The following is a 24,367-nucleotide window of genomic DNA, read 5'->3' as shown; positions in this document are numbered from 1 at the left end:
TTGTGAAGCACTGCAGCACAGAACTCGGTAACACACAATGTAACACAGGCAAAATGCATTTCACTCATCACCCTTTGTGAGCAGTGGACAGCCACAAAAGACGCAGCGTGTGGCGACGGTACCAACAGTTCCTCAGTCGCACCTTGGCGGTTCAGGATTTGAACCCGTAACCTTCCGATTATGAGTCTGCTTCCTTACCCGCCAGGCCACAACTGCCCCTGAGTGGAGTTCAGAAGATCAAACTGCTCCCAGCAGAGCAGAGACTCTGTGACCAACCTCTCTCCACTGTATTACAGTCCTGAAGTCCTGCGACCCTCACATAACCCCAAGTGTTATTTCATAGATTTTAGTCTTCAGTATTATTCCACAATAGTCCAAATAATGTGAAAAAGAAAGAAACACAGATGAGTAGGTGTGTATGAACGTTGGACTGGGGGTTTGTTTGCTACAGTCCCAAAGTGCATTTAAAGGTCAGGCTTTCTGCTGAAAGTTTGAAGAGGAGATTAACTGGGTATGGCTCATTAACTACCTCTAACCCAGATCACCGTAGCCCAGTTTCGAGACAGGTCAGCTTGTGGTGCTGAAAAGCCTTAAGCTGGCCTCTTTACCTAGTAAGTCCCTCATCTGTAACATGAAACATTAAGCAGCACTAGATTATAGCGAGAGCTTCAGTCAGTCCCTGTAATAATAATAATGGCACTGGTGCAGCTGCTGGCAGCACCTTTAACAGCTCTAAAACTCTACTGTCAGTCAGCTCCGATCCGTGTCCTCATTTCAAATGAACAAGTGCCAGAGAAGCAGCTTGACTGAATTGGTTCCAATTACACCGGTTATTTGTTTAGCTTCGTCTTATAAATATGTAATTTTTTTCTCATTCACTTAATGTAAAAGCTGCATTGGATCTGCTGCTGTATATCCCTGCTTGGCCTCTGAGAGACATCGTTGTGCAGTGGAGTCTTAGTGTGGGTGGGGATGTCAGTTTTTATTGGATTCAAAGTTTTCTCGTTGGCCAAGACTCGCAAAAATTAGCAGCTAAGGTTCATGTATTCTGGTTAACGTTGACCTTGAGGTGAGCCAGATGAATTGCCAGCCTCATTTAGCTTCCTTTCGTAATTGCCCAATCTGATGTCCAGCCAATGCTACATGAGATGTCAGGGCACAGAAGCAACCTCGTGCATTTGCCCGAATCTGCGTAGCACAATGATGGCTAGTGTAAAGATGAGTGATGTTACACAGAGGGCATATGCAGTTGCTGTTATGCTTTGCATTAATACTGTTTTTGAGAGCACTGTATGCATCACTTGTTAGTTATAGGGGGAAACAATTAAATATCTCATTTGAAAACATTCAGATCTTTATTCAATCATGCATCACCAAACCTACTGTTGTCAACAGGGATCTGTCTTTTAATTGTGTGATTTATAATTAATCACCTTTACTAGTAGTTTATGATTGATATTTATGGCCATGTAGGTCTAATTTATTAGTCTGGTGGGGGGTATGTTCCTGCTATAAGAAGCAACTGATTTCTATGATGGTTCTCCATTGGACCACGTGTGGTATGTGTTCACCACTGCATACGAGCAACACCCCATGTCAGAAAGGAAAATCTTCCAAATCTCTACTTCCACGATGTGTGACAGGTTTCTGACTCCATGTCCCTGCAGCTGACCACACATACATAGACCACATAAACTAGCAAACACACCCATGCAATGCAGCATATTGAATCTTTATGTGCTGACTGAAATATCCAGATAACCAGATAGTCTCTGTTATGTGCCTCACCTGTAATTGGTTTTAATTTTTTTTTTTTTTTTTTTTTGGCCGTGAGTTAAAATTCTGCTCATAGACAGGGCAGAATTCAAAGCCTGAAGCTACCCATGTGGATTCAAACATATTTTGCAGCTGAGGTGGTAATTTAATGGTTTTGACAGGAAACATCTTACAAATGTGTAGTTTTTCAGTGGTGTGGTTCTTTTTCTTTAGTCAAAAGCATTATTAGTAGTAGTAGTAGTAGAAGTAGTAGTTAAAAACGGCTTTTTTCTTAAAAAAAAAAAAAAAAAAAACAGCCGTGTGGGCCATTAAAAATGATTCCGAGTATGGGGTAATATTGATGCACCCACCACACCCTCAGCCTTTTTGGCACCTCTTCCATTACTTCTGTAAGTGCTAATTTGCAGATAATTAAGTAATCCAGTGAAATGTTGTTTGTCTCTTCCGGCATTGTGGTAAAGCAACAGCGGCTCTATTTTCAGGACAAGTTCATTAGAATTCTCCCATGGGAAATATAACATAATCAAGCAGATATTGTATTTGATATAAAAAAGCAACAACCTGTCAATTAAATGCTTATTAAATGACACTTTATCCACTGCCCCAATTAACCAACTAACCACCTAACTTTTGCCACAACATTAAATGATATATTATATAACATTTTGTATGTTTATTTTTTTCTGTTTATTATTAATTTTTATATTTGTGTTGTTATTGGTGGTTAATGACATGGCCTCACATGCTCTCCTTGTGTTAGTCTGGGTTTCCTCTGGGTTCTCCAGTTTCCTCCCACCATCCAGAGGCATGTACACTAGGTGGATGTGAGTGTTTGATTGAATGGTGTGTGTGCGCTAGAGGTGTTGAAAAAATCAATGTGACGTTGAAGATGGGACATTCTGCAGGGCCACGATGCTTCGGCAGCTTTTTGTCTTGTGGAGAGGCCATCACCTCTTTGTTCTCCATATCTTTGTCAAATTGCATTACAGCATTTAGCAGCCTTCCCCCGAACAAAAGGTGTGAAGCGCCAGCCATGTTTTGAGATCCTTGCTCTCTTTGTCTGCCCCAGATGGGAGACACCGGGGGCATGACAGGACAGAAACAACAAATTCTGATTGGTCTGTGACACTTCCTGGGAGTCAAATGTATAAAGAACATTCACTTGTGGTCTCGGGACTTCCATTTTCTTTTCCATCAGGAGCTGAGGGGAATGTTCCCATCAGTCCCTGAGTCTTTTCTATTTACCTATTTTTCTCCTGACTTTTCCCTCTCTTTCTCTATCTTTTCTCCTTTCTTTTATTTTTGGTGTTCTCTGTAACATTGGTACCTTTTTACATACAATATTAACATGTAACTGCAATAATAATTTACTGGTGTTAATAAATTAGAAATTGTTCATCCTTTTAACCTCTATTGTGCCATGGTAACATCAAGTTGAAGTGGTTTTAAAACAGTGCTTTTGTGTGTAGAGTTTTTATTCTATTCTCCACAGTTTTACAACGTGAATGGTTCTGCATGATGCAGTGCATAATTGATTATATCATAACAATGGTGCTTTCTGATTTTTTTGGCAGTGGCATCAAAATGTTTGTAAAAAAGTCATGCCGGTAGTGACTGTGGCTTCCTGATCTGAGTACAGCGCCACTCCAGGTGGCAGTTTTGTTTGAACATGTTGAGCCCCACAGCAATTGCGGCGTGTTGAGCTGTTTTTTGCTCTCGCGTAAACCTTGCAGCAAGTGCAGCGCATGCTGTGTTGGTCCTGAAATCAGCTTTAGATTTGCTACAATGAGAAGAAAAGGCAGTCGGAGTTCAGACTGAACACAGAGAGTTTTCCCTCTCATTGTAGAAATCAAAGGGTCCATGGTTGAATGAGACCTTAACTCTTACATTTGGAAACTCTTGCATTCGAGTGAGCTCCCTGTGGTGGGCTGGCACTCCGTCCCATGCTCAGTGACCCAGGGTGGGCTCCAGCAGACATGAACCTGAATAGGACTAAGAATAGGACTTGGTAGTGAGTAATTTATTTATGTATATAGTATATTTATGTATATAGTTGTAGTCCAGTTGTAGTACAGCCTATAGGGCCATCCTTTTTGTACTGTTTTGTACTGAGGAAAACAAAAAAGACTGAGTTTCCATTTGTTGGACTGAGTTTTTCTTATTCTTACATTTGTTGCCATCAGTGGAGCCCAGTGCTTTGCCTCCATAGTGCATTTTGTATCTCATGGTTCATCAGTCTTGTGGCGTTCCCTTTAAACACCAGCTCTGGGACTGCTCTGGCGCTGTGCACTTTGTGCTGAGTCAGAAGGCTACACGCTGTTGAAATGCATTACGCTCCCTCAGTATCAGCGCTGTGTATTTTTAGATAAGTGTATGGGCTTAGCACTGCACTATGCTGGTTTCACAGGCTAATACACAGAGGAAGCCGCACTTCTGATTTCCACTAGTAGAATGGTTGAAGGGCTGTTTACATGCTGACCGCATCTTGGGAATGAGAAAATGACTTCGGCGAGATTGTGGAAGTGACAGTAGAGTCGGGTCACATCTGAATCACTACTTCAGACATCACCAGCCTCAAGCTCTCTTCCACTGAAAGCAATCAGCAATCAGGGGTTTTCTACCTTCACACACTTTGCTGTGATTGCTTATTATAAAGCCGTAGGTTTCATGTGTACAATCGAATAGTAAAGCATTACTGCATGTCTTCAGGTTTGTGCGACACTGTAGAAATAGCAGAAAACACGAAATAACTATCATTCCCCTGACCAGGATTACGTCTCTCCCAGCTAATACTATTTCTACCTTCCTCTTCTTTTCCCGTATGAGAGTGTGGGTTTGTGAGCTTTGACAATAATAATGAGAAGAAAGTTTTCGTCCGAGTTTTCTTCAGAAGACACGCTCCTAACGGGTGGATGGATATATCAACTCTGGAATTAGAACCAGATTTCCGTTGTGACACTGTTGAGCTCATTTCTTCTCTGTTTTGAAATGGCTCGCCTCACCAGCTGAGCTCGCTTTTTCCTTCCCTGCCTTCCGAATGAATTCACACCTTTCGTGATTAGCGTGGGATTAGAAATGGGCGGCTGCTTGCAGTGGGGAAATAGTTTGCAAAATATGTGAGGCCTAAATTGAAAGCTAAATGACCTAAGAAAAATTAGCTGTGGACTAAATGAGGGAGGGGTGGGGGTGCAGAGGGAGAGGTGGCTGAGCCAGTAACGCGATGAAGCAAGAAATTATTCAGGCTTGTTCTGTATTGATCATGACCTCCTGGAACGCCTCATTACTTTCACTCTCCGTAAATTTGTTTCAGCCCAGTAGGGTGTTGCTCATTGTAAAAGCTGTCAGACTTACCTACCTCAGGAAAGATAGCTGTTGCACTGAGTGGCTCATTCCCTTTCTTTATGCATCGTTCCTCAAAATGCAACACACTGCATACCAGGTGAGGATTATTGTCATTTGAACCTAATCAAGTAATCATTTCATTTTAGAGAAAGACGCATATCAGAGATTTAAGACAGGGGTCCGATATCTGCTGGGGTGAACTTGTCTATGGATAAACGACAAACCTACTTAGATCAAAAGCTGGCGGTCACTCATAAGGTCATCCCGAATGACAGGCAATTAATCGATTAAGGTCTTCCTCATCCAATGCACATTACAAGTCATATTTCATTCTGTTTGGTACAATTAAGGTGATATGGGATGTCAGAGGCCACACCGATTCTATAATTTAACCCTAATTGTAGGAAGTGCTATAAAGCACATGCTGGTAATTGCCTGTGTAATTTTCAAAGTGATAGATTGATGGCAGTCAAGATGTTGCCTCGATCAATTACTCTGTCCTCTTCTGGGATCGCAGAAGTGCTGAGTAGAAAAATTAGTTTTCTTTTTTGGTTTTATTCCAAAATCTGTCCTGTTTGAAATGTTTCAAATGGTGTAGTGTTTTTAGGTTTCTGTAAATCTGCTTGTGTGTGGCCAACATTTGTTCACCTTTTATGTGAATTATGAAATACAAAATAAATGTGAAAATAGAACATTTTATTATTATTATAGCTGGATGTGAGTGCCTATGGTGTGACAGATGTCTAGTGATTAGTATGTACAGTACAGCACGACTTGACCATGACAGAACTGAAACATATCCATTTTCTCAGGGGAGTTTGATGTTTAAGCTACAGCAGACATTTACATTAATTGGCTGTCAAAAGTAAGTAATGTATAAATGTATGCTGTAAGTGACCTCGCTGAAGTCCCTCTGTGCCATTTATTGTCTGTGCTGAGCAGCCAGAATCCTATCTACCGGACAGGAGACCCTCTAGCACTTCTGCAGAAGCAAAAAAGCCCAGTTTCAGCTCGGTGACGAGTAGTGAGACGAGTAGCCTTGTTCTCAACTGTCATGTGAAGTCCTTGGCCAGTCAGCATCCTCCAGCCTCCATCCCCGCAGCGGTGGCCCCTGTCACACTGAGGGAGATAACGCAGCAGCTCACAGTTCTGACAGGCCCCTCTCAGACCACTGTCAACGTCCAGAACTGAGCATACACATTACCGCACAATCAAGAAATGAATCTGATTCATGTAAAAAGTAAATTAGGAGGCTTTATTCCAAGGAGACGGAAGAGCGAACAAACGTAAAATGAATAGGAATTAATTGAAATTAAAAAAGGAACTATACCAGTTACTAAAAAAAATCATGCAAACATGAAAAATGTTGTCTTCATGTTCGGTTTAGCTGGTAATGAAACTAGCAACGCAGAAATAATTCATGTCTTGGACAGTAAAATGAACTTTAAAATAAGTGTTTTGGACTGCATGAATAAAAATACAGGAAAATCATGCTGGGTTTGGTTCAGGGGCATCATCCTGCTGATAAAGCCATTGCCATCAGGGAATGTCCCCAGCAGCAGATGCTCAGAGCGTCACACTGCCTCGTTCAGCTTGTCTTCCTCCCATAATGCATCCTGCTGCCATGTCTTCCCTGGTAAACATAATCTAAAAGAGAACATGATTCCTCAGACCACTTCACCCTCTTCCTTTTCTCCATGGTCCATCTTTGAACCCTCTATGTCACAGACCTTGTCACTGGTCAACATTCTTTACAGCAATAAGGCCATTAAGGCCATTTTGGAAATGGTCTGACCCAGACATGAGCAGCCAATCCAGTTTTCCAGTTCTGGGTTGCTGTTTCTGGTCATTATCTAAATGTGGCATGGAGGCACATGAGCGCTGCTTCATAGAGCATGTATTTGTCAGAGCTGAACAAAAGCACAGTATAAACAATAAATCACTCTGTGCATTGTACAGACAAGGACACATTGGGTTTAAATAACCAAGAAGCATTCAGGGCTTTGAGGGAACAGGGGAAGGAATGGCACCTAAATATATAAGCTCAGCATCTAATGTATATGGTATTCCAGTGCAGGCAGGATTTTTTTATGTGATTATGGATTTTGGCTTGTTTAAACTGCATCATGGTAAACAGAAATATCTTCATCAGGAATAAGGGGAATCAGAATGATATACTTTAATAAAGCTGCACTCCTTCAAAAGTTAGTGTCATGCATACAGTGAGCATAAAAAGTTTACGCCAACTGCTAAAATGTAAAATATAGGTACAATATTTCGGAACTTTATATGAGTGCATCTATTGCTTTGTTAAAGCCCCTTTTCATTTAATGGCTTCACAAGTATGTTTTCGAATTGGCCAGCCAGTTCCAGGAGATGTCCTCACAACCTGACAAATTTGGAACACTTTTCAAAGGAAGAATGGTCAAATATTGCCAAGTTAAGTTATTCTATGCTGATTGAAGACTGAATGCTGCAATTAAACCAAAAGGTGCTGCAACAAACCTTTAGTGTAAGAGTGTGCGCACTAATGTAACCTGTGTATTGTACATTTTATTTCCCCTCAGAGATTTCTTTGTTAGTCAACTGAATTGTTCAGGTTATTGTTCAGGTCACATTAAACCTAGGAAAACCTTTTTTTTATCCACTGTACATTTGCACTTATTTTTAAAGATGCAAATATTAGGAGATTAGTGGTACTAACTAGACTTGTATGTAGAATCTCACATCCAGACTATAACATGAGAAGCTTCTGTAGAGTCAGATATAGCATACCAATGTGTACATATTTATGTATTAGATATTGTTATACTGAATTATGGAATGATATGTAAACGTTTTATATATATGTGTGTGTGTGTGTGTGTGTTTCTATTTCTCATTGTTTTTTTGCTTTTTTTTTCATTTCGATTACAATTGTGTAAAAAGCAACACAAAAATCCCACTCCCTTGGAAAGTTTTCTGCCAGTAAGATGACTGATATTTCCCCTTTTCTCTTCTATTCCAGATACTACTGTGTACTTTCCATCCTTCGGTGGTACTTCCTACCTGGAGATGAAGTCGCTCACATCTCTACTGCAGCCCGGGGCTTCATTTTCCACTGTCAAAGACAGCACTGTTACTATATATTTGACTGTGAAAACAAGAGCATCTCATGGCACAATGCTCTACAGTGAGTATACAGCATTGTGATGCTTTTAATGTCTTGTGCGTTGCTGGTCGTTGCAGCTTCAGCAGTGGCCCCTTCACATTGCGTTGAATTTTAGATGCTTTGAAAGGGAGCTTGGTTTGCACTGAGAGAGCAAAATCCAAATAGTAATAGAAATGTCATTGATTTCAGATTTGAAGGCTGAATGTTTATAACAATCACACAGAGGAAGACATTTGCAGTGCTGCAGTAGCCTACCTCTGGGTTTATTAGCTGGCAGAACATGCTGGAGCACTGCAGATATGTCAGCCACACCCCAGTAAAGACCTCCCTTGTCCAGGGATTGTGTGCAAGAATGTTGGACAAATACTTGGCCCCCTATGAATAATGTGGCCTCTTGAAGGCCCCTTGTTTAATTATTGGTTAATTGGTTAAAGAGAGTTGTCACGTTCCTAGGGGTCCAGGGGTTTAAAAAATGCGACAAGGGTGTGGAGAGGAGGAGGTCCACTGTTACTCCCTCACAACCAAACTCAGGACAGCTAACCAACATCAAAACAGCCTAAAGGAAGGGATGGTTCAGCAGGGATAACAAAAATAAGGCTAACAGGCTAACAACAAAAAGTCTATCACACAAAGCAACAGGACACACGAATGAGATCCTTGCAGATCTCCGTGGACCGTGGGGACATCCCGCAAGTTTAATGGCCTAGCAGACCCTGGGGACCTCCCGAACACCCGAAGTCTCTTTATATATGTGGAGGTGACCAATAGGCAGATGGTAGGTGGAGCTGGAAGGATTCAACTCCTCCCACAAAGTCAACCTAAAAGAGACAGGACACAAAAACCCAGCCAGCCACACAGAACACGTGGGAGCATACGTCCAGGGACGTAACAGTTCTGACCTTGTACACTGTACTCTGTACATATGACTTTGAAATCTTTGCACGATAATATGGAAACAATTCCTATTACAATCATTTACAGGTGATATTTTACAAATGTTTACCTTAATTTTTATATTGTGATGCTTTTATCTCTTATCACTTCATAATGAATATTTAATAATTAATAAAGAAATCTGATGTTATTTAGGTGCACAATAACACCAAAACCCGGCTAGGCTAAAAGAATTTTCTTTTGACATGGTGTTGCATGTGTCAGAATCAGAATCAGAATCGTATTTATTGGCCAAGCAAGTGCAAGCACATACAAGGAATTTGATTATTCAGGTAGATGGTGTCTCTCAAGTACAGAGTAGAAAACAACAACAACAAACAACAACAATGTGCAAGGATGTGTGTAAGTGTTATTGTACAAGTTGTGGAATTTGTTTGTACTGTTTTATAAATAACTAAATCTACTGAAATAAATAGGCAAAAAACTAAATCCTATATACAAAGTGTACATAAAATGCAGTGTGCAATATTGAAGGTGATTTGCAGTGTGACAGTATCGGCTGTTTAGGAGGGAGATGGCGAGGGCGAAGAAGCTGTTCCTGTGTCGGTTGGTCCTGGTCTGCAGGCTTCTATACCGTCTGCCAGAGGGCAGCAGGTCAAAAAGTCTGTGACCAGGGTGTGAGTGGTCTGAGATGATTTTCCCTGCCCTTTTCCTGGATCTGGAGAGGTACAGGTCCTGGATGGAGGGCAGGGGGGCACCGGTGATCCTTTCTGCTGTCCGTACAGTCCGCTGCAGTCTGATCCTGTCTTTTTTAGTGGCTGCTCCATACCAGGTGGTGATGGAGGAGCACAGGACAGACTCAATGACCGCAGTGTAGAACTGGGTCCTGCAGCTCTTGTGGAAGACTGTACTTCCCCAGTTGCCTCAGGAAGTACATCCTCTGCTGGGTCTTTTTGAGGACTTCAGGTCCTGGGAAATGGTTGAGAGATATATAAATGATGCTTGCAGAGTGTGTGTATGAAACATAATATCAATCACCATTTAATAGTAAATATTTGATATAATATAATAAAAAGTAGTATTTCTCAGGTTACCAGCAATTGGCCGGATGACCAAATAGTTCATTTGAGACCCTGGAACCAGCAGCACTATATTGGTTTCAATGCAACAGACAAGCTGAAGTATGCACACAACGTATTTATGAAAATACCTATTTACCATATATAACTCCAGAGGACTTATTAAAAAATTAGTTAAAGCTGACTATGGCCATTGTACCAAAAATATATATGTTTTACATTCCTGGTATTCCTGTTTTTTCTTAGCCACATTGAACCCTTCTTTAAAATGTTCTTTAACTCAAAAGGTCAGCATTTTATCAGCACATTTTATGTTACAATTTGTGTTCCATTAAATTGCTACATTTAGAAAAATGGACAAAGTGTTCTGGCAAAAAAAATAGGTCTTTCTGGAAATGTCCACAGCATAATGCAAATTCTTTGAATTGGATTTTACAGTAGGTGCTTAAGCTATGGAATGAAAATGCAACAATCTCTTAGTCCTTTATTGTCCACCCATTTCTTACTGTGCCAATATTTTACAATTAAACTCAAAACAAGTGTCAAGAAATCAAGCCTGACAGCACTCAGTGTTCCCCCTTTCTCCCGTTTTCCATACAAACATTCCAATGCTTTCCTTCAGCCAGTGCAGCCACCATACACACACACACACACACACACACACAAACCAACATAAATCAGTAAATTATAACTGTACCTCGTGTGGCTCTTGTGGCAGGGCTCCTCTCGTTCTACCCATGAAAAACCCAGGCAGTTCTGCAGATGCTGTGCAATTCTTCAATTTGTCCCTTTTTTGTCTTTTGCTTTTATGTGTGCTTCCTGGAAGGGGAATTCTGTGAAAAGGAAACCATGCTCATGAAATAAGTCACAGCATCCCCATATCAATATTTGTGTTTGCTGTCAGCAGATGTTCATATAGACCCTTTAATTATTCATTTCAGCCAGACTGGAAATTAATAATTCTGTCAGAGTAAAAATATGTAATAAATTATCTTTAAATCGTCTGACATGAATTGAGTAACAGAATTTTTATGTGAATTTGATTACGGATGTCACTCCAGCCTGTTAGAGTACCTGCTTGTGTGTATTTCCTATCACATCTTTATCTGATGGTGTTTATCTCATGTCATTAGCTGCCAAAATCAGCATGAGTTCCCTTTATAGATTAATAGACAAAAAAGGACAGACTGAGACCTGCCCGCTCTGACAACATACTTCTTTTTTTATATATTTTACTCCATTGCTTTTTCCGCCTGTGTCCTCCCTAGTGCATTTACATTGAATGTATGCTCAAAATAGCTTATCTGCAGAATACAGTATTGTTTTAAAAGCAGAAGAGATGGATTCAGTTATTGATCCATGGGTCACTGAGAACATCAGTAATCATGTTTATTTGGCACTGACAAAACATTTTACTGAAAATGACAGATGCTACAATCCTGTCTACATTGTTTATATGCTTGACACAAGAAATCAGGGACCGTACAACATCTCAGATTTGGGGAACAGTGAACTAGAGGCTTCAAACCCAAGAGTAACATTCTACTGAGTATCTTTGTAGAATATCATTGGATGGGCAAACACAGGTTCACTTAAAAGCTCAAATATTGATTAGCCCTGGAAGATCAATAACATTTGCGCAGGATTGTAAATTTAGCTCATGTCAACACATAATCCCATCACTGAAATCATGCCAAAGCCTCGTAGTGCATATAAAAGCTGTTCACCGAGTTGTTTGTGAGCGGAACAAGACACATTTATTTACACACCTCTTGGAGCGGGTTCATACACCCACTTCATGTAATTATGCCATAAAGTTACTGCATGAATGAAATGCAGTTGCAAGAAGGGCTGTCTGTGGTATAGATTCGTGAGCCAGAGATCCGTGTATTATTCTGTTACATTCATTCGTGAGATGCTTTTATCTAAATATGAGGGCTGATAATCAATGCGTAATTCAAGGTGCATGAAAGTTTCAGATTACAGCAAATATAAATTTAGGAGTGGACCTATTCTCAAAAAAACTATTTGTGAGCAGTAAATACACGGAGCTAAATGTCCATTAAGTGTCTGAATATAGATAGTCATGAGAATTAGCTAGTTGAATGTCTCCATATTCTATGAATATGGATTCTATTCAAAATCACAGAACAAAAATAAAACTTTGTTTTTGTGCTTCCATGTGAACTGACAGCCACTTCACTGTCTTCTCTGATTCTTCATTCCCTCAAATATGTGTGTGTTTAAAAAAAATGTATGGCCACCGTATTTATACTGCACTGCCACATTAACGATCACTATTCACACCTTACAATTTTTTAAAGGACTTAAATATCATGACACATTTTTTTCATTTGCTGTTTTTGATCACACCCTAAACACGAAACAGTAGATTATTTGTTATTATTTATGTTGGATTAACGAACAAAAATGAAAAGAATGATGCACGCATTTACAAGATTTATCATATGTCTTTTTCCAGTCAGTAGTGACAGGGACAGTCCCTCTGGAGACACTCAGGGTTAAGTGCCTTGCTCAGGGTCACAATGGTAGTAAGTTGGGTTTGTACCAGGGGAGAATTTAGGCTAACCTACTAGGGTGAATTAATTGGATTTTTGAAAAGACCCTCACCCTACAATAAATCTGATGATGTTGCAGTTGCAGATGTTGCATAAATGAATATGACCCTGTTTGGGTTGCAAGCATATAGCATACAAATGAAGCAGCAAACAATGATTGTTGTTTAGTGAGCAAATGGAAGACATCCTGCTTTTCATCTTGCTGTGATCCCATGACAAACAGTGCCGAAGCGGTTTTGGATCAGAGGATGCCAGCTGAGGAGAAAACTCCTGAGATCAAAAAGACAAAGTTAATCAGAAGAAAGGCAGAAACAGGCATGTAAATGCAGAAAGTCTGAACGGCAGACCAGCCTCCCATCCGGCTCTCCTCTCTGTACACAACCTTCCCTGAAGCACACCACAAGACTCCCTCTGGGCTCGCCTGTCAGCTAGAGACAAGGAAAGAGGGCAGGTGACACTTACTGACAAAAGGACGAATGGTCTGTTAGGCCCGGCACACGGTAACCACGCCATGGGGACAGCGACAAGTAATTTGTCATTTCCTTCCCTATTCCCAAAAAGGGGAAAGTGGAAAAAAATTAAAATAATATCTGTTCGCATCTATCTTTCTGGATAACCCATGAATCCTGAATGTCTCAGCGATGCGAAGAAAGCAACTGCTTTTGAAAACGGTATATTGCCTGAGCTGTCAGTGTGGCTGGGTACCTCAGAGGGGTTAGAAGGGGTTTGTTGCTGAGAATGAATGTGTTCTCATCAAAAATGAACATCCATTTTCCCCTGATGCTTGTAAAGTATCATTTGCATTATCTCTGCAAAAGAAGCTATCTATGTAGCACAGTTATAAGTTCTAAGTAAGTTATATTAGGAATAAGAATGCATGGTAAAAATTCATGGCTGATTCAACAATAACTATAATTTTATACGCAATTGTTCGTTGTGAGTTATAGTTAATAATCTGTCATTCTAAAATTCTCAAACACCTTAACAGTTGGCCGTTTTAACCTTTACCACTAAAGAAAACACAGAGCAGACTTATGAAAGGGAAGCATATTATTCCGCTCTAGGGCTTCTGACTGTAGCTCATACGTGCTGAGTTGAGGGGACTCTTTATGTCTTAGCTGCAAATTTGGAGTGACAGAATTGCTCACTACACGAGTGAAAGAGCCCTCTGTCAAGGGAAGCCCAATGCCACGCATGAGTGCGTGATCAGACATTAGAAGCTGGAGTTACTTCCACATTTCTGCCTAGCGATGTGCTACAGTAATTCTGATAGGTTTGGTTTGGGTTGGGGTTTTTGTGCCTGACACCATTATGTTTGGTAAAATAACAGATTTGATGCACCTTTCATGCGATTTTCAAATTAGAGAAAGAAGTTGTTAAAAACTATAAGCAATTCTATAAGTTGTGCCTGCTGAAATAATACCAAGCTATGGATAGCTTCTAACAAGACATTAGCCATTGAGAGAGTTGAAAGAGTTGAGCCACTGTGAATTCATTTGAATGATGAAAAAAATTTTGTTAAATTGTTTTTCCTTCTAGCTCGTGAGCAAAATTTTGGAGATCGATTCCTTCACATTTTCTTGCACCATGGACGACCAGGCGTTAGATTGGGCTGCAGTGGTATTCATGTCCTGGAGGCATTTTCTGCACAGAATATCAGCAGTGATAAGTTGACACCAATCACTATACGGTAAGTTTTGATGTTAATATTCAGAATCTGTCCCACAAATCAGTCCATTGGATAAAATATTTTGATGACAGAAAAATTAAGTGGTAATTCGAAATGGCATGTTTGCATTATTTAAATGGCAAAATTTTCACAAGTCATCAGTTACGAACTAAGAAAGGGTTCTAACACGAGTAAAAATACTTCAGACTATTTTAAGTGTGGATTATCTGATATGTAGCATGAAATGACCTGCATAATGTCTGGAGGTTACTGTGTATCTGTGTAAAGATTATGTGATTAAATTCCTGTTTTAAGTGCGGAATGAATAGCCATTTCTAATTTTTTCAAGTGCAGGTTCTTCTTTTCTTCCTTACATTTTAAGTATCTATATGTGCATGTCCTTTGCAACAATTCATGCCCCTTTTGAAGCAAAAGTGGTTCTTTTGGTCATTGTGAAACACTGCAGCACAGCACATGGTGACACACTATGAAATGTGTCCTCTGCATTTAACTATCATCCTTTGTGGGCAGCCACGAAAGGGTGGTAGGGTGGTAGTAGCCTAGTGGGTAACACACTTGCCTAAGAACCAGAAGACCCGGGTTCGAATCCCACTTACTACCATTATGTCCCTGAGCAAGACACTTAACCCTGAGTTGCTCCAGGGGGGGACTGTCCCTGTAACTACTGATTGTAAGTCGCTCTGGATAAGGGCATCTGATAAATGCTGTAAATGTAAATGAAAGGCACTTGGGGAGCAGTGTGTGGGGATGGTACCTTGATCAAGGGGACCTCAGTGGCAGCTTGGCAGTTCCTTCAAGTCCTGTATATTGTTAGGAGGTTCCTCCGTGGATTGGACTTTCACAATTTAGAGGTAAACACCTTGAACTTCACTTTTTCAGCAAATTGAGCTACAATAGCCCTTCTGTTTGAGCTGATAACGTGGGACAGCCTTTGCTCATTATTCAGCGAGTCTTGTTTCTCAGGACAATTTGACTTGCGTTACGGTTCTGAAGAGGAATTGTCAGGATTGTATGTTTGTGTGTGTGTGCCTCTTTTTTACTTTTACGTCGACCGTTCATATCTCTGTAAGATGATTTGTATTTTTCTAAGCAATACATAATATGTCCATGCGTAAGCTTATCTGTTAATTAATACAATGATTAATTCATGTAGTAAATAATTGATATAATTATAATTGTACATTCTGTTCAGAGAACAGCACTGACATATTGGGGCCAGTTTTCAGTTCAATGTTGGTTGAAGAATTTGCACTTTCCCTTTCCAGTCCTGGTGAACCCAAAAGGATTTTAGTTGCCATCTGTGTTAAGGAATGAAATGTTAGCTGCTTCATTCTAGTTTGCTTGCAGAATAAATTTTTTTGTGCAGGCGTAGCAAAAGAGACATCTTGTGCTACTTGTTTGGTCTTCGTCTAACTATTTTTGTTTTTTTGCATTCCATTTCTTGACTTGAGTTCTCCTCTGGAGAGAATAGCCACATGTTGCTAGGCAACATGCATGTCATTCCTTCAAGGCCTATTCTCATAATTGAACTTTATTTGTGCTTTTTTGTAATGAATTTAGAAATTACTGGATGAATTTAAGTGTACTAAATGCATTTGACTATGTATTATTTGGTAAGTGCTAAATTGATGTTACATTTAAAAACTAATATTACTAGCAACTAAATGATTAGGTCACTTTTTTAATTCATATGGTATGCAAAATAATTTGCTTCACATTTATACAAACATTTGGAATTCATCAGTAACTAATTATAATCGACATGCACAACGTTTTTTAAAATACACTATGTGAACATAGAAGCAGTAGCTCATACCACTGAAAAGATTTATTAAAGGCCAGAGGCAAGAGAGGCAGACATTCAAATTGAGCTTTATTCCATTAACCATTGCTATGCTACATGCAAGAAATTATACTTACAGCCAAGTGCTTTACTTTATTTTTATGTGCTGAGGACCTGGGAGACACCAATTCAGGACAATACTTACAGTGGCAAGAAAAAGTATGTGAACTCAATTTTATGGTTTTGTGCATTAATTTGTAATAAAATCTGATCTTCATCTAATCTAATATAAAAATAAGGCATTGCATACTAAAAAATATTTGTCTTTATTGAGAACATCGATGTAAAAGTATTTGAACCCTTGGGTTAATTACCTCAAAAAAGGTATTTGAATACCTGGAGGGTTGAGTTAGTTTGACTGATCAAATCCACTCAAACTTTTTGAGTTTGCGCCGCACCAGAAGAATGCAGATATGTGAGTCATGTCTCACCAAGGGTTCACATCGGGGTTTTTTTTTCCCCTCTAGCTGGACTGCAGGAGTAAGCTGCAGTGAACCAGTTCAGGAGCAGAAATGACTTGATTAATATAACCAGTGCTTTTTTCAGCAACAGCAGTGAGAAATGAAAGTGGAAAAGGTCTATAATACTGCAGCAATTGTGTTTCACAGTATTTTTTCCCATAAACCATAGTATTCAGTGGACTATTCTAAGTATCAAGGGTGGAGTGTTACTAAAAATTCACAGGCACTCTCATCCACAGCGAGTGCTTTAATATGTCTATAATTTTTTTAAAAATCGCTCATTTAGTTCTCTAGGAACCGGTCTCCAAATACAATTAGTTTAATAGTTCAGTATCCCTCCTCTAAGAGTGCTTAAAAAGGAACGTGTTTATGAATTAACCTTCCATAAAGGTTAGGTTGTGTATAGTTGTGTATAGTATTTAACCAACCAATTGACTTTATAGTCTGCAAAAATTTTACATTTTAACATGCAGCTAATCTGATCATGATTAAGATGAAAGTTGCTCTTTACTCACAGACATGCCAAAACATATGCACATGCAGAAAAAGCTGCTAACCAGAGGTTGACCATGATGCTCACTCCTGCATTTTGTGCCAGGCCTGTGTTAAACCTGCTAAACTCATTTGCGTCGTGCATTGTTAGCATAACCTAATATAGCCACACACAACAACACAACGTAATTTCATTTTCTCCCATTAAACTGAAAGAATTGTAGACTCAATGCGATCATTATGGTTCCCAGTGCAGTTGCTAAACAGTAACAATAAAGTTATCCTGTTGTAATGTCAGATGTGCAAACAAGATGTCAGGTGTGTACCCACCCCCAAAAATTAGATTAACCATTTCCAAATCATTAGCTGCACTCTATCTGCTGAATAATATATAATGTGCTTTGTCTGTAAGTCATGAGATGCGTGTTTTGTAATGAAGGGAAATGAGACTGCATCTAAATAATAATACAAAAAAAAATAAGACTTTAAATAATACTTTTAAATGTTTAAAGGGTGAATAAAATGTAAATAAATTAGTCTCAACTTAAAAACAAGTGAGAGGAGAAAAGTGACTTTGACAAGGACCAACTTGTGCTTTTGGATGAGGGTTTCAGACCATCTCCAAAATCTGTTCCCAATAGGGCTGTTGAAATTAATCGATACATCGTGATGCAGACGTGGATTATTCTGCATCGATACTGTGCAGAACATGCCAATTTACATCATAATGACACTGCTTGGTGATTTTTTGGCTTTGGCATACAAATTCTTGTTAAAGAGTCATGCCTCTAGTGTCTGTGCCTAACAGGGCATGGCCAAGAGGCGTCACATTAAATTTGGTGAGGTTTGGAGCATGTTGAAAAATTAGCATGTTAGCATGCGGTTATAATAATGTGGCTCATGGAGAGGCATTCCTAATAATGTCGCCGAAGGACCAGGGGTCTTAATAAAGTGGCTGATTGAGCAGGCATCCTAATGAAGTGACTGGTTTAAGATTGCATTGAATTACAGTGTTGGCGATGCTGCTGTAGTGTTCTGTAATGCTGTAGCAGGTCTTGGCGAGGCCTTTGACTTGACTCCCGGGTCATTAGCTTTAACGGGTACCCTCAGGGAGCCAAAAGCGTACCATAGTAAATGGTCTGTCATACTGAGTACAACGAATATACAAAAATACAAATTGCACTGGATTTTACAGTCTATTGCACGTTGTGTGAAGATGTGTTGCATGTTTTATGTACATTTATGGAGATATAGCACATATATGGAGTTTATTTTGAGTTTAGAGTTGCTGTTGCTACCTGATCTGAGTACAGCGCTGGTCTGAGTTGGAGTTCACCCTTGTCTATACCTCTGAAAGCCATTTGTGTTTTTCATCTGCATTTAATTGCCGTTTCACTGGTGTTCGCTTAATGCTGTTTAATGCTCTTTTAACGTTTGTTGGGATTTCAACAGAAATTGACGCCAAGAAAACATTGCATGCAGCGTTTATTTGACAGAAGTTAAAATCTTCTGAGGTCTTCTTCTTGAGGTGTCCAAGACTGGATAACAGGATCCAGGTTATGGCTAGCCTAGCCACACTTGTGATACATGTGCGATGCTCTTGTCAAACCTCTACTGGGAAACTCTGGGTCCTGCATTCATGTGGATGTGAATTCTCAAATTCCCCAGATCTCAATCCGATTAAGCATCTGTGGCTTATGCAGGCAAGGTATAAGCAGTCCATGAAGGTCCCTCATCGGAATGCTGCTAACATCTTCAGATGTACAGTGAGCTGTTACAGGCAGTAGTCGAGTTGTAAAAACAAATCAGGCGGGATGGTGAATTTTATCATTTACCAGACATATTTTGTGCTGATGACGGTGCACATGGTGGGATACCAACTGTGCACCATTTTTGTTGTTGTTTAAGCAAAAATATAATTAATATATATTTACCATCCTAAAACAACATGCATGGTGTGGATGTTACGTGTCAGATACTCAGATATGTTTCAGATACTCAGATTTTCTTGCTCTCATGTCTCTGCTACAGTAGACTGTCTGGTTGCTCTTCAGTATGATTAATGATGTTAATGTTAGCGACGTTTACTACCTACTTTGAATGCCACTTGTAAAATGATTGTAAGCTTGACCCCAAACAAACATCATTAGCTGTGTTGATATTGCTGTGTCCACTTTTTACACCTTTGGTAGCATAATGGTAGGGTTATAAACAGTGTGACCTGATATTTCTGACTCTTGACTTTTTGCCTTTTTAAATCTGAATTCCCTCAGATCGAGCTGTCCATGCCTTTTGGCCTTGATGTTAAACATCAACACAGTCACCATGAAAGGGCAAAAAAATGCATAATGAACCTGCCAATTATTGGCCCTGTTGGCTGGCTTTAGTGGAGGGGGAAGGGGAGGGTACGCTGGTTTGCTACACACGTAAATTCATGTGGTCTTGTTCTTTTCATATTAATACACATTATTATTAATACCCTGCTGTCACCTGCTATGCCACTTACTGAGGTACATTTTTTATTTTTTTTTGCTCAAGGCAGGGAACAGGGGGAGGTTCGTTTTAGAAGTGGGATCGTTTTGACTGTTTTTATTTTAGGGGGATGGCATCCCTCCTCATCCCCCCTCAACTCGAGTACTGGTTACAGGGGCATCTACACAATACTTGGGCAGTGGTTTTATTGTCTGGCCATACAGCACATGTCTGCTATTCTGTACTTAAAAAAATAGCATCCCTATACTCAATCATGTCTGTGATAAATCCCTGTAATGTTTCTGGTTGACTCACAGTTATTTACTTGTGCTACCCAGATGGCAGCAGGAGAATCATGGGGAAAGTCTGGGGCCATATTCTCCATAGCACTCAGCTCAAATGATGACACAACTGCAAGATTTGTGGGTCAAAAAAAATGGAGCCGATTTGCAAGGCTTCAGACTGGCAGATGGTAGTCTTTGCTCTACTGCTGTAATGGTGGTTGCTAATATGGAGTTAATGCAGTATTTACCCCACTACTCTCCATTTTGTCTACATTACTGTAACTTTACTGTACAAGTAAACAATGTGCACTCTTAATATGAAACCTCCTAATAATTAGGACAAACTTTATAATTATTTTTAGAAACAAAGAAGACAATGTTTAACACATTTTTTTTATAACTAGAGTATAATGGGAGGTACTGATTTAGGGTGCACCTTTGACACCCCCATCTTCCTCATTCTGGACAATTTAAACACATCCTACACAGTAATCGGCATTCAATCATTACATTACATTTACATTTACGGCATTTATCAGACGCCCTTATCCAGAGCGACTTACAATCAGTAGTTACAGGGGGACAGTTCCCTCTGGAGCAATTTAGGGTTAAGTGTCTTGCTCAGGGACACAATGGTAGTAAGCGGGATTTGAACCTGGGTCTTCTGGTTCATAGGAGAGTGTGTTACCCACTAGCCTACTACCACCCATAGGCTACTACCACCCAATCAAAATGATGTAATGGGGAACTAGTGACAAAACTCTATCTATTCAGAACCTATTGCTAACACCTAGTCATATAGATTGAAATAAAATAGATTATGTTGAATAGCAATGTATTTCTTGAACGCTGTTTGAAACACTGTTTCTTGAACAATGGCAAATTGATGACATCACAGATCAACAAACCCATTAAACTGAAAGATAAAGTCAAGAAAATTGGCCTGATAAATGCAGTCAGCTCTGTGCTTAATGCACTGGTGACCAACAAGTCTTTGCAACTTGGATAATTAAGGGGTTTTCCTTTTATTTACAACTTTATTTCTATCTGAAAAATATCTGTATATTTATATATCAAGAATCATTGCGAAATCTTTTAATTCATGCATGGAAAGTCCACCGTTCCATCAGAAATGGTCTTTCCTGTGCCATCCTCAAAGCCATAGTGTGGAAGCGAGTCACTGACTGGCACCTCACTGCATGGCATTAATTCTGTAGAGAGTTTCTCCTTTGATTTCCGGCAGCCAGTGAATCTGCCAATTAATTCAACAAATCAGCCATGTGACAGCCACACCAGGAGCCCCTATTTAACCTTTCTGTCACAAGAACCAGCACAGTCTGTGTCGGAGACCAGTCCATTAGCGCCATATTTGAGTGGCACGAATGCTGGGAACTTGAAACAAAAGGCACAGACATTCGAATGGGCCCATCGGAACTGCAGTCTGATGGGGTTGTTCGATCAGAGACCCATCTCTCTGGAGTGGCATTTGTTTCTGACACTGGAGCATTTAGACAGTTCTCTGAATGCCGAATTACAGAAATGACGTCTCGAACAGTGAACAGTAAGCACTACAAATATGTACAATTCCAAGGAAGATCCTTGAGATATGGATGTTAATCTTTAGCTGAGATTTTGTGTGTGTATGTGTGTGTGAGGTTTTTGTTGTCACTTTGGTGACCTTCTCCATCTTTTCTATTAATCTGAGTAAGCCATAACAGCTTTTGTTGCACGGTATGCAAATTTGGAAACTAGCAGCGGTGTTGTTGATGAGCAGCTGGACCCCAACCCTATCAGGAGCTACCATATCTCATCTGTCTCAAGTCTCCGGTGCTCGACCTTGCTAATCATGCACATCAGGGGAGGATGAAGCATTGTGAATATTTAATCAGGGAATTAGCAGCTCCCAACGAGTGCTCTGTAATGTGCTGGGCCACGCCTCTGGCTTTTAAATACCGTGCTTTCTTTAAAAAGTACAATATGGATAATTACTGTAACAAGCATGCTACAACATGTACGGATCCTCTGATGCCTCCAGCATTAACATCTTCTGGTTCATTTCATTGGTTAAAAAAATAAGAGTCCTGTGTTGATGTTGGGGATATCAATAATCGAGGCGATGGACTTAGTTTGCAGAGGTCACCTTTCAGGGTCCATGAGATTTAATGAGACCCGGCATCACCACGTCTTGACTCAGAAGGTCATTCAGGAGACACTCAACCAAAAATAGTGGCGCAGTGCTAAAGGCAGCGCTGGTTTATCTAAAGGAGTGTCAGGACTGTGGGCAGGAATTAGTGTGACAAGCAATCAGCTTTACGGTTCTTTGTGGTCGTCTGCTAATTGTTCAGCGACATTCCACCCCTTCTTGAGTTATGAAATCTGTTAAATGGCTAATTATTACACCCTGTATTCATTGCTTGTCATTTGATGTCAAGAAACCTTTTTTTCCTCCCTGCAGTTGTAAAATCTTGAGGAAACCAAGAATCAGAGTATTTCTGACTGTAAGAGCCGACGGTCTTCTTGCACTAACTTTATCCAGGCGATAACTCAGTTGATATGGCACAAATGCGGCGGAATGAGAGATGATTTCGGCTCCGAGCAGCTTCCCATCGGTGACAACTGAGGTGACAAGCAACTTCAATGTTTATAAATGAGGCCAGGAGAATTATAGCACATCTTCAAAGACTGAATAGAGATTGAAACCTGTGTCAGTTGCCTCATTTAGAGCAAAATCCCCATAGGCTGCATACACAGTTGCGCTAAATTGTTTTCATGCTTTCATTGGATTCATTTTTTTATATAAAAAGCAGTAATGCAAAATACAGTATTGCAGGGTGGGGAATATTACAGTATAACAGCTTATGTCAACTTTCATTAAATATGCCTATTTTTGAGTGACAAAGTGCATCCAGCACAGGAATGTAACATCTCTCTGTAAATCATATATCCATGTGAACACTCTATTTCAATTGGCTGGTGGATGTGCATAAGATCGTTAAATGCTTACTCACCATTTGGAGAGAATGCTGTAATTAAAATAATGTAGTTGTAAATCAGCATTATTTAGAATAGCTAAAACAGGTGAATGGCCCTTTTAATCTAGTCCACTCGAACGTTGTCCTATAATATCTTGTTGTCTGTGCGGTGCTACCTATTTCTGATATAAAATGGCAGTGTGATTGGACTGACACTCTCGTCTTGGCTCGTCCGTGACCTTGCTTTCGAGCCAGGTTCATCAGATTTGCATGTGTAATACAGACAATGAAACGGTCAATTATGGCTTCCTTGGCACGCTGCATTACAAATGTAACCTCTGAGACCCAGTGATCTTGTTCATGCTGAGCCATAGGTTGTTAAATGTGACCCGTGAGAATCCCCCTCTCCCACAGCGGAAGGGTTAAATTAGGTTAAAGTGTCATGCATATTGTGAAATGCACCACCTCTCCGCTCAGCCCCTGTCTGCACGTTTTGGCGCAGACCTGCCTGGTCCGTGTTTCGCTCTGTGAGTCCTTTCTATTGTCACTGTGGCAACGGTCAACAAGCATGAGACACTGCTTTCCACCACGCCACATTCTGTTCTTTATTACAGGTGAGCTTTAAAGACCCAGACACGGGGAATATTTAAATCCATGCCATATCTTTTGCGGCGACTTGCTGTGCTTGTCTTTATTTTACTTATGAGAGCCAAAGTCTCAGAGATCAATTCAATTCCGAAACTGATTATTTTACAGCGTGATGTGTGGCCAGTTCCAATTCCATGTTGTTTGGACGTAAACGTGGTCAATGCTAATCACTGATTTCATGCTAAAGGGCTCAGCTTTTTTAGTTCATTTATGCAAATCATTCATTTTATTTGTGATTTACTTGCCATGCAGCTGATATATATGACTGACAGCTGTCATGCACCCTACTTCCTTATTGTAGACTATTTAAATCCTCACCTGTTAATATGTCACACCACAAAACACACACAAAACTGGCAAGATTTTTATAAGCACTTAACATATTTGAATAATAAAGCAAAATAATGCCAATCTGGCAACACTGAGCACAAACACACAAAGATTATCAGCACAAATATTTCAGAATTCTGACTTCCAAGTGAATCCCATATGATCCAGATGTCCCATTGTGCTACGTATTAGATGAAACTATCCCCCCAAATGTACTGCTACTGAATGGGGACAGCAAAATAACAAGCTAACACATGCCCAAATTATTTAACAAAATTCATATCCAATTTGCATCTCCAACATCTGTTTCACTTCATTGCGCTGGCCTTTCCGTCAAGTGATCACATTGAAGAG

General features: G+C 40.0%; 1 protein-coding gene across 8 annotated transcripts in view; it reads left to right on the top strand.

Moving 5' to 3' along the window:
• Nucleotides 1-24,367, top strand: part of eys (eyes shut homolog) — a 170,204-nt gene that overhangs the window by 108,606 nt on the left and 37,231 nt on the right. For all 8 annotated transcript variants that reach the window (XR_003750536.1, XM_028989232.1, XM_028989228.1 and 5 more), the window contains 2 exons: nucleotides 8,126-8,290; nucleotides 14,361-14,511. Coding sequence is in view for 7 of the 8 variants with exons in the window: in XM_028989232.1 (XP_028845065.1) it covers nucleotides 8,126-8,290; nucleotides 14,361-14,511 (316 nt within the window). In the remaining variant the exon portion in view is untranslated. The remainder of the gene's footprint in view (nucleotides 1-8,125; nucleotides 8,291-14,360; nucleotides 14,512-24,367) is intronic.

Source organism: Denticeps clupeoides, chromosome 8, assembly GCF_900700375.1.
Source record: "Denticeps clupeoides chromosome 8, fDenClu1.1, whole genome shotgun sequence".
NCBI classification, from domain to species: domain Eukaryota; kingdom Metazoa; phylum Chordata; class Actinopteri; order Clupeiformes; family Denticipitidae; genus Denticeps; species Denticeps clupeoides.
This window is presented reverse-complemented; position numbering and strand designations above follow the sequence as displayed.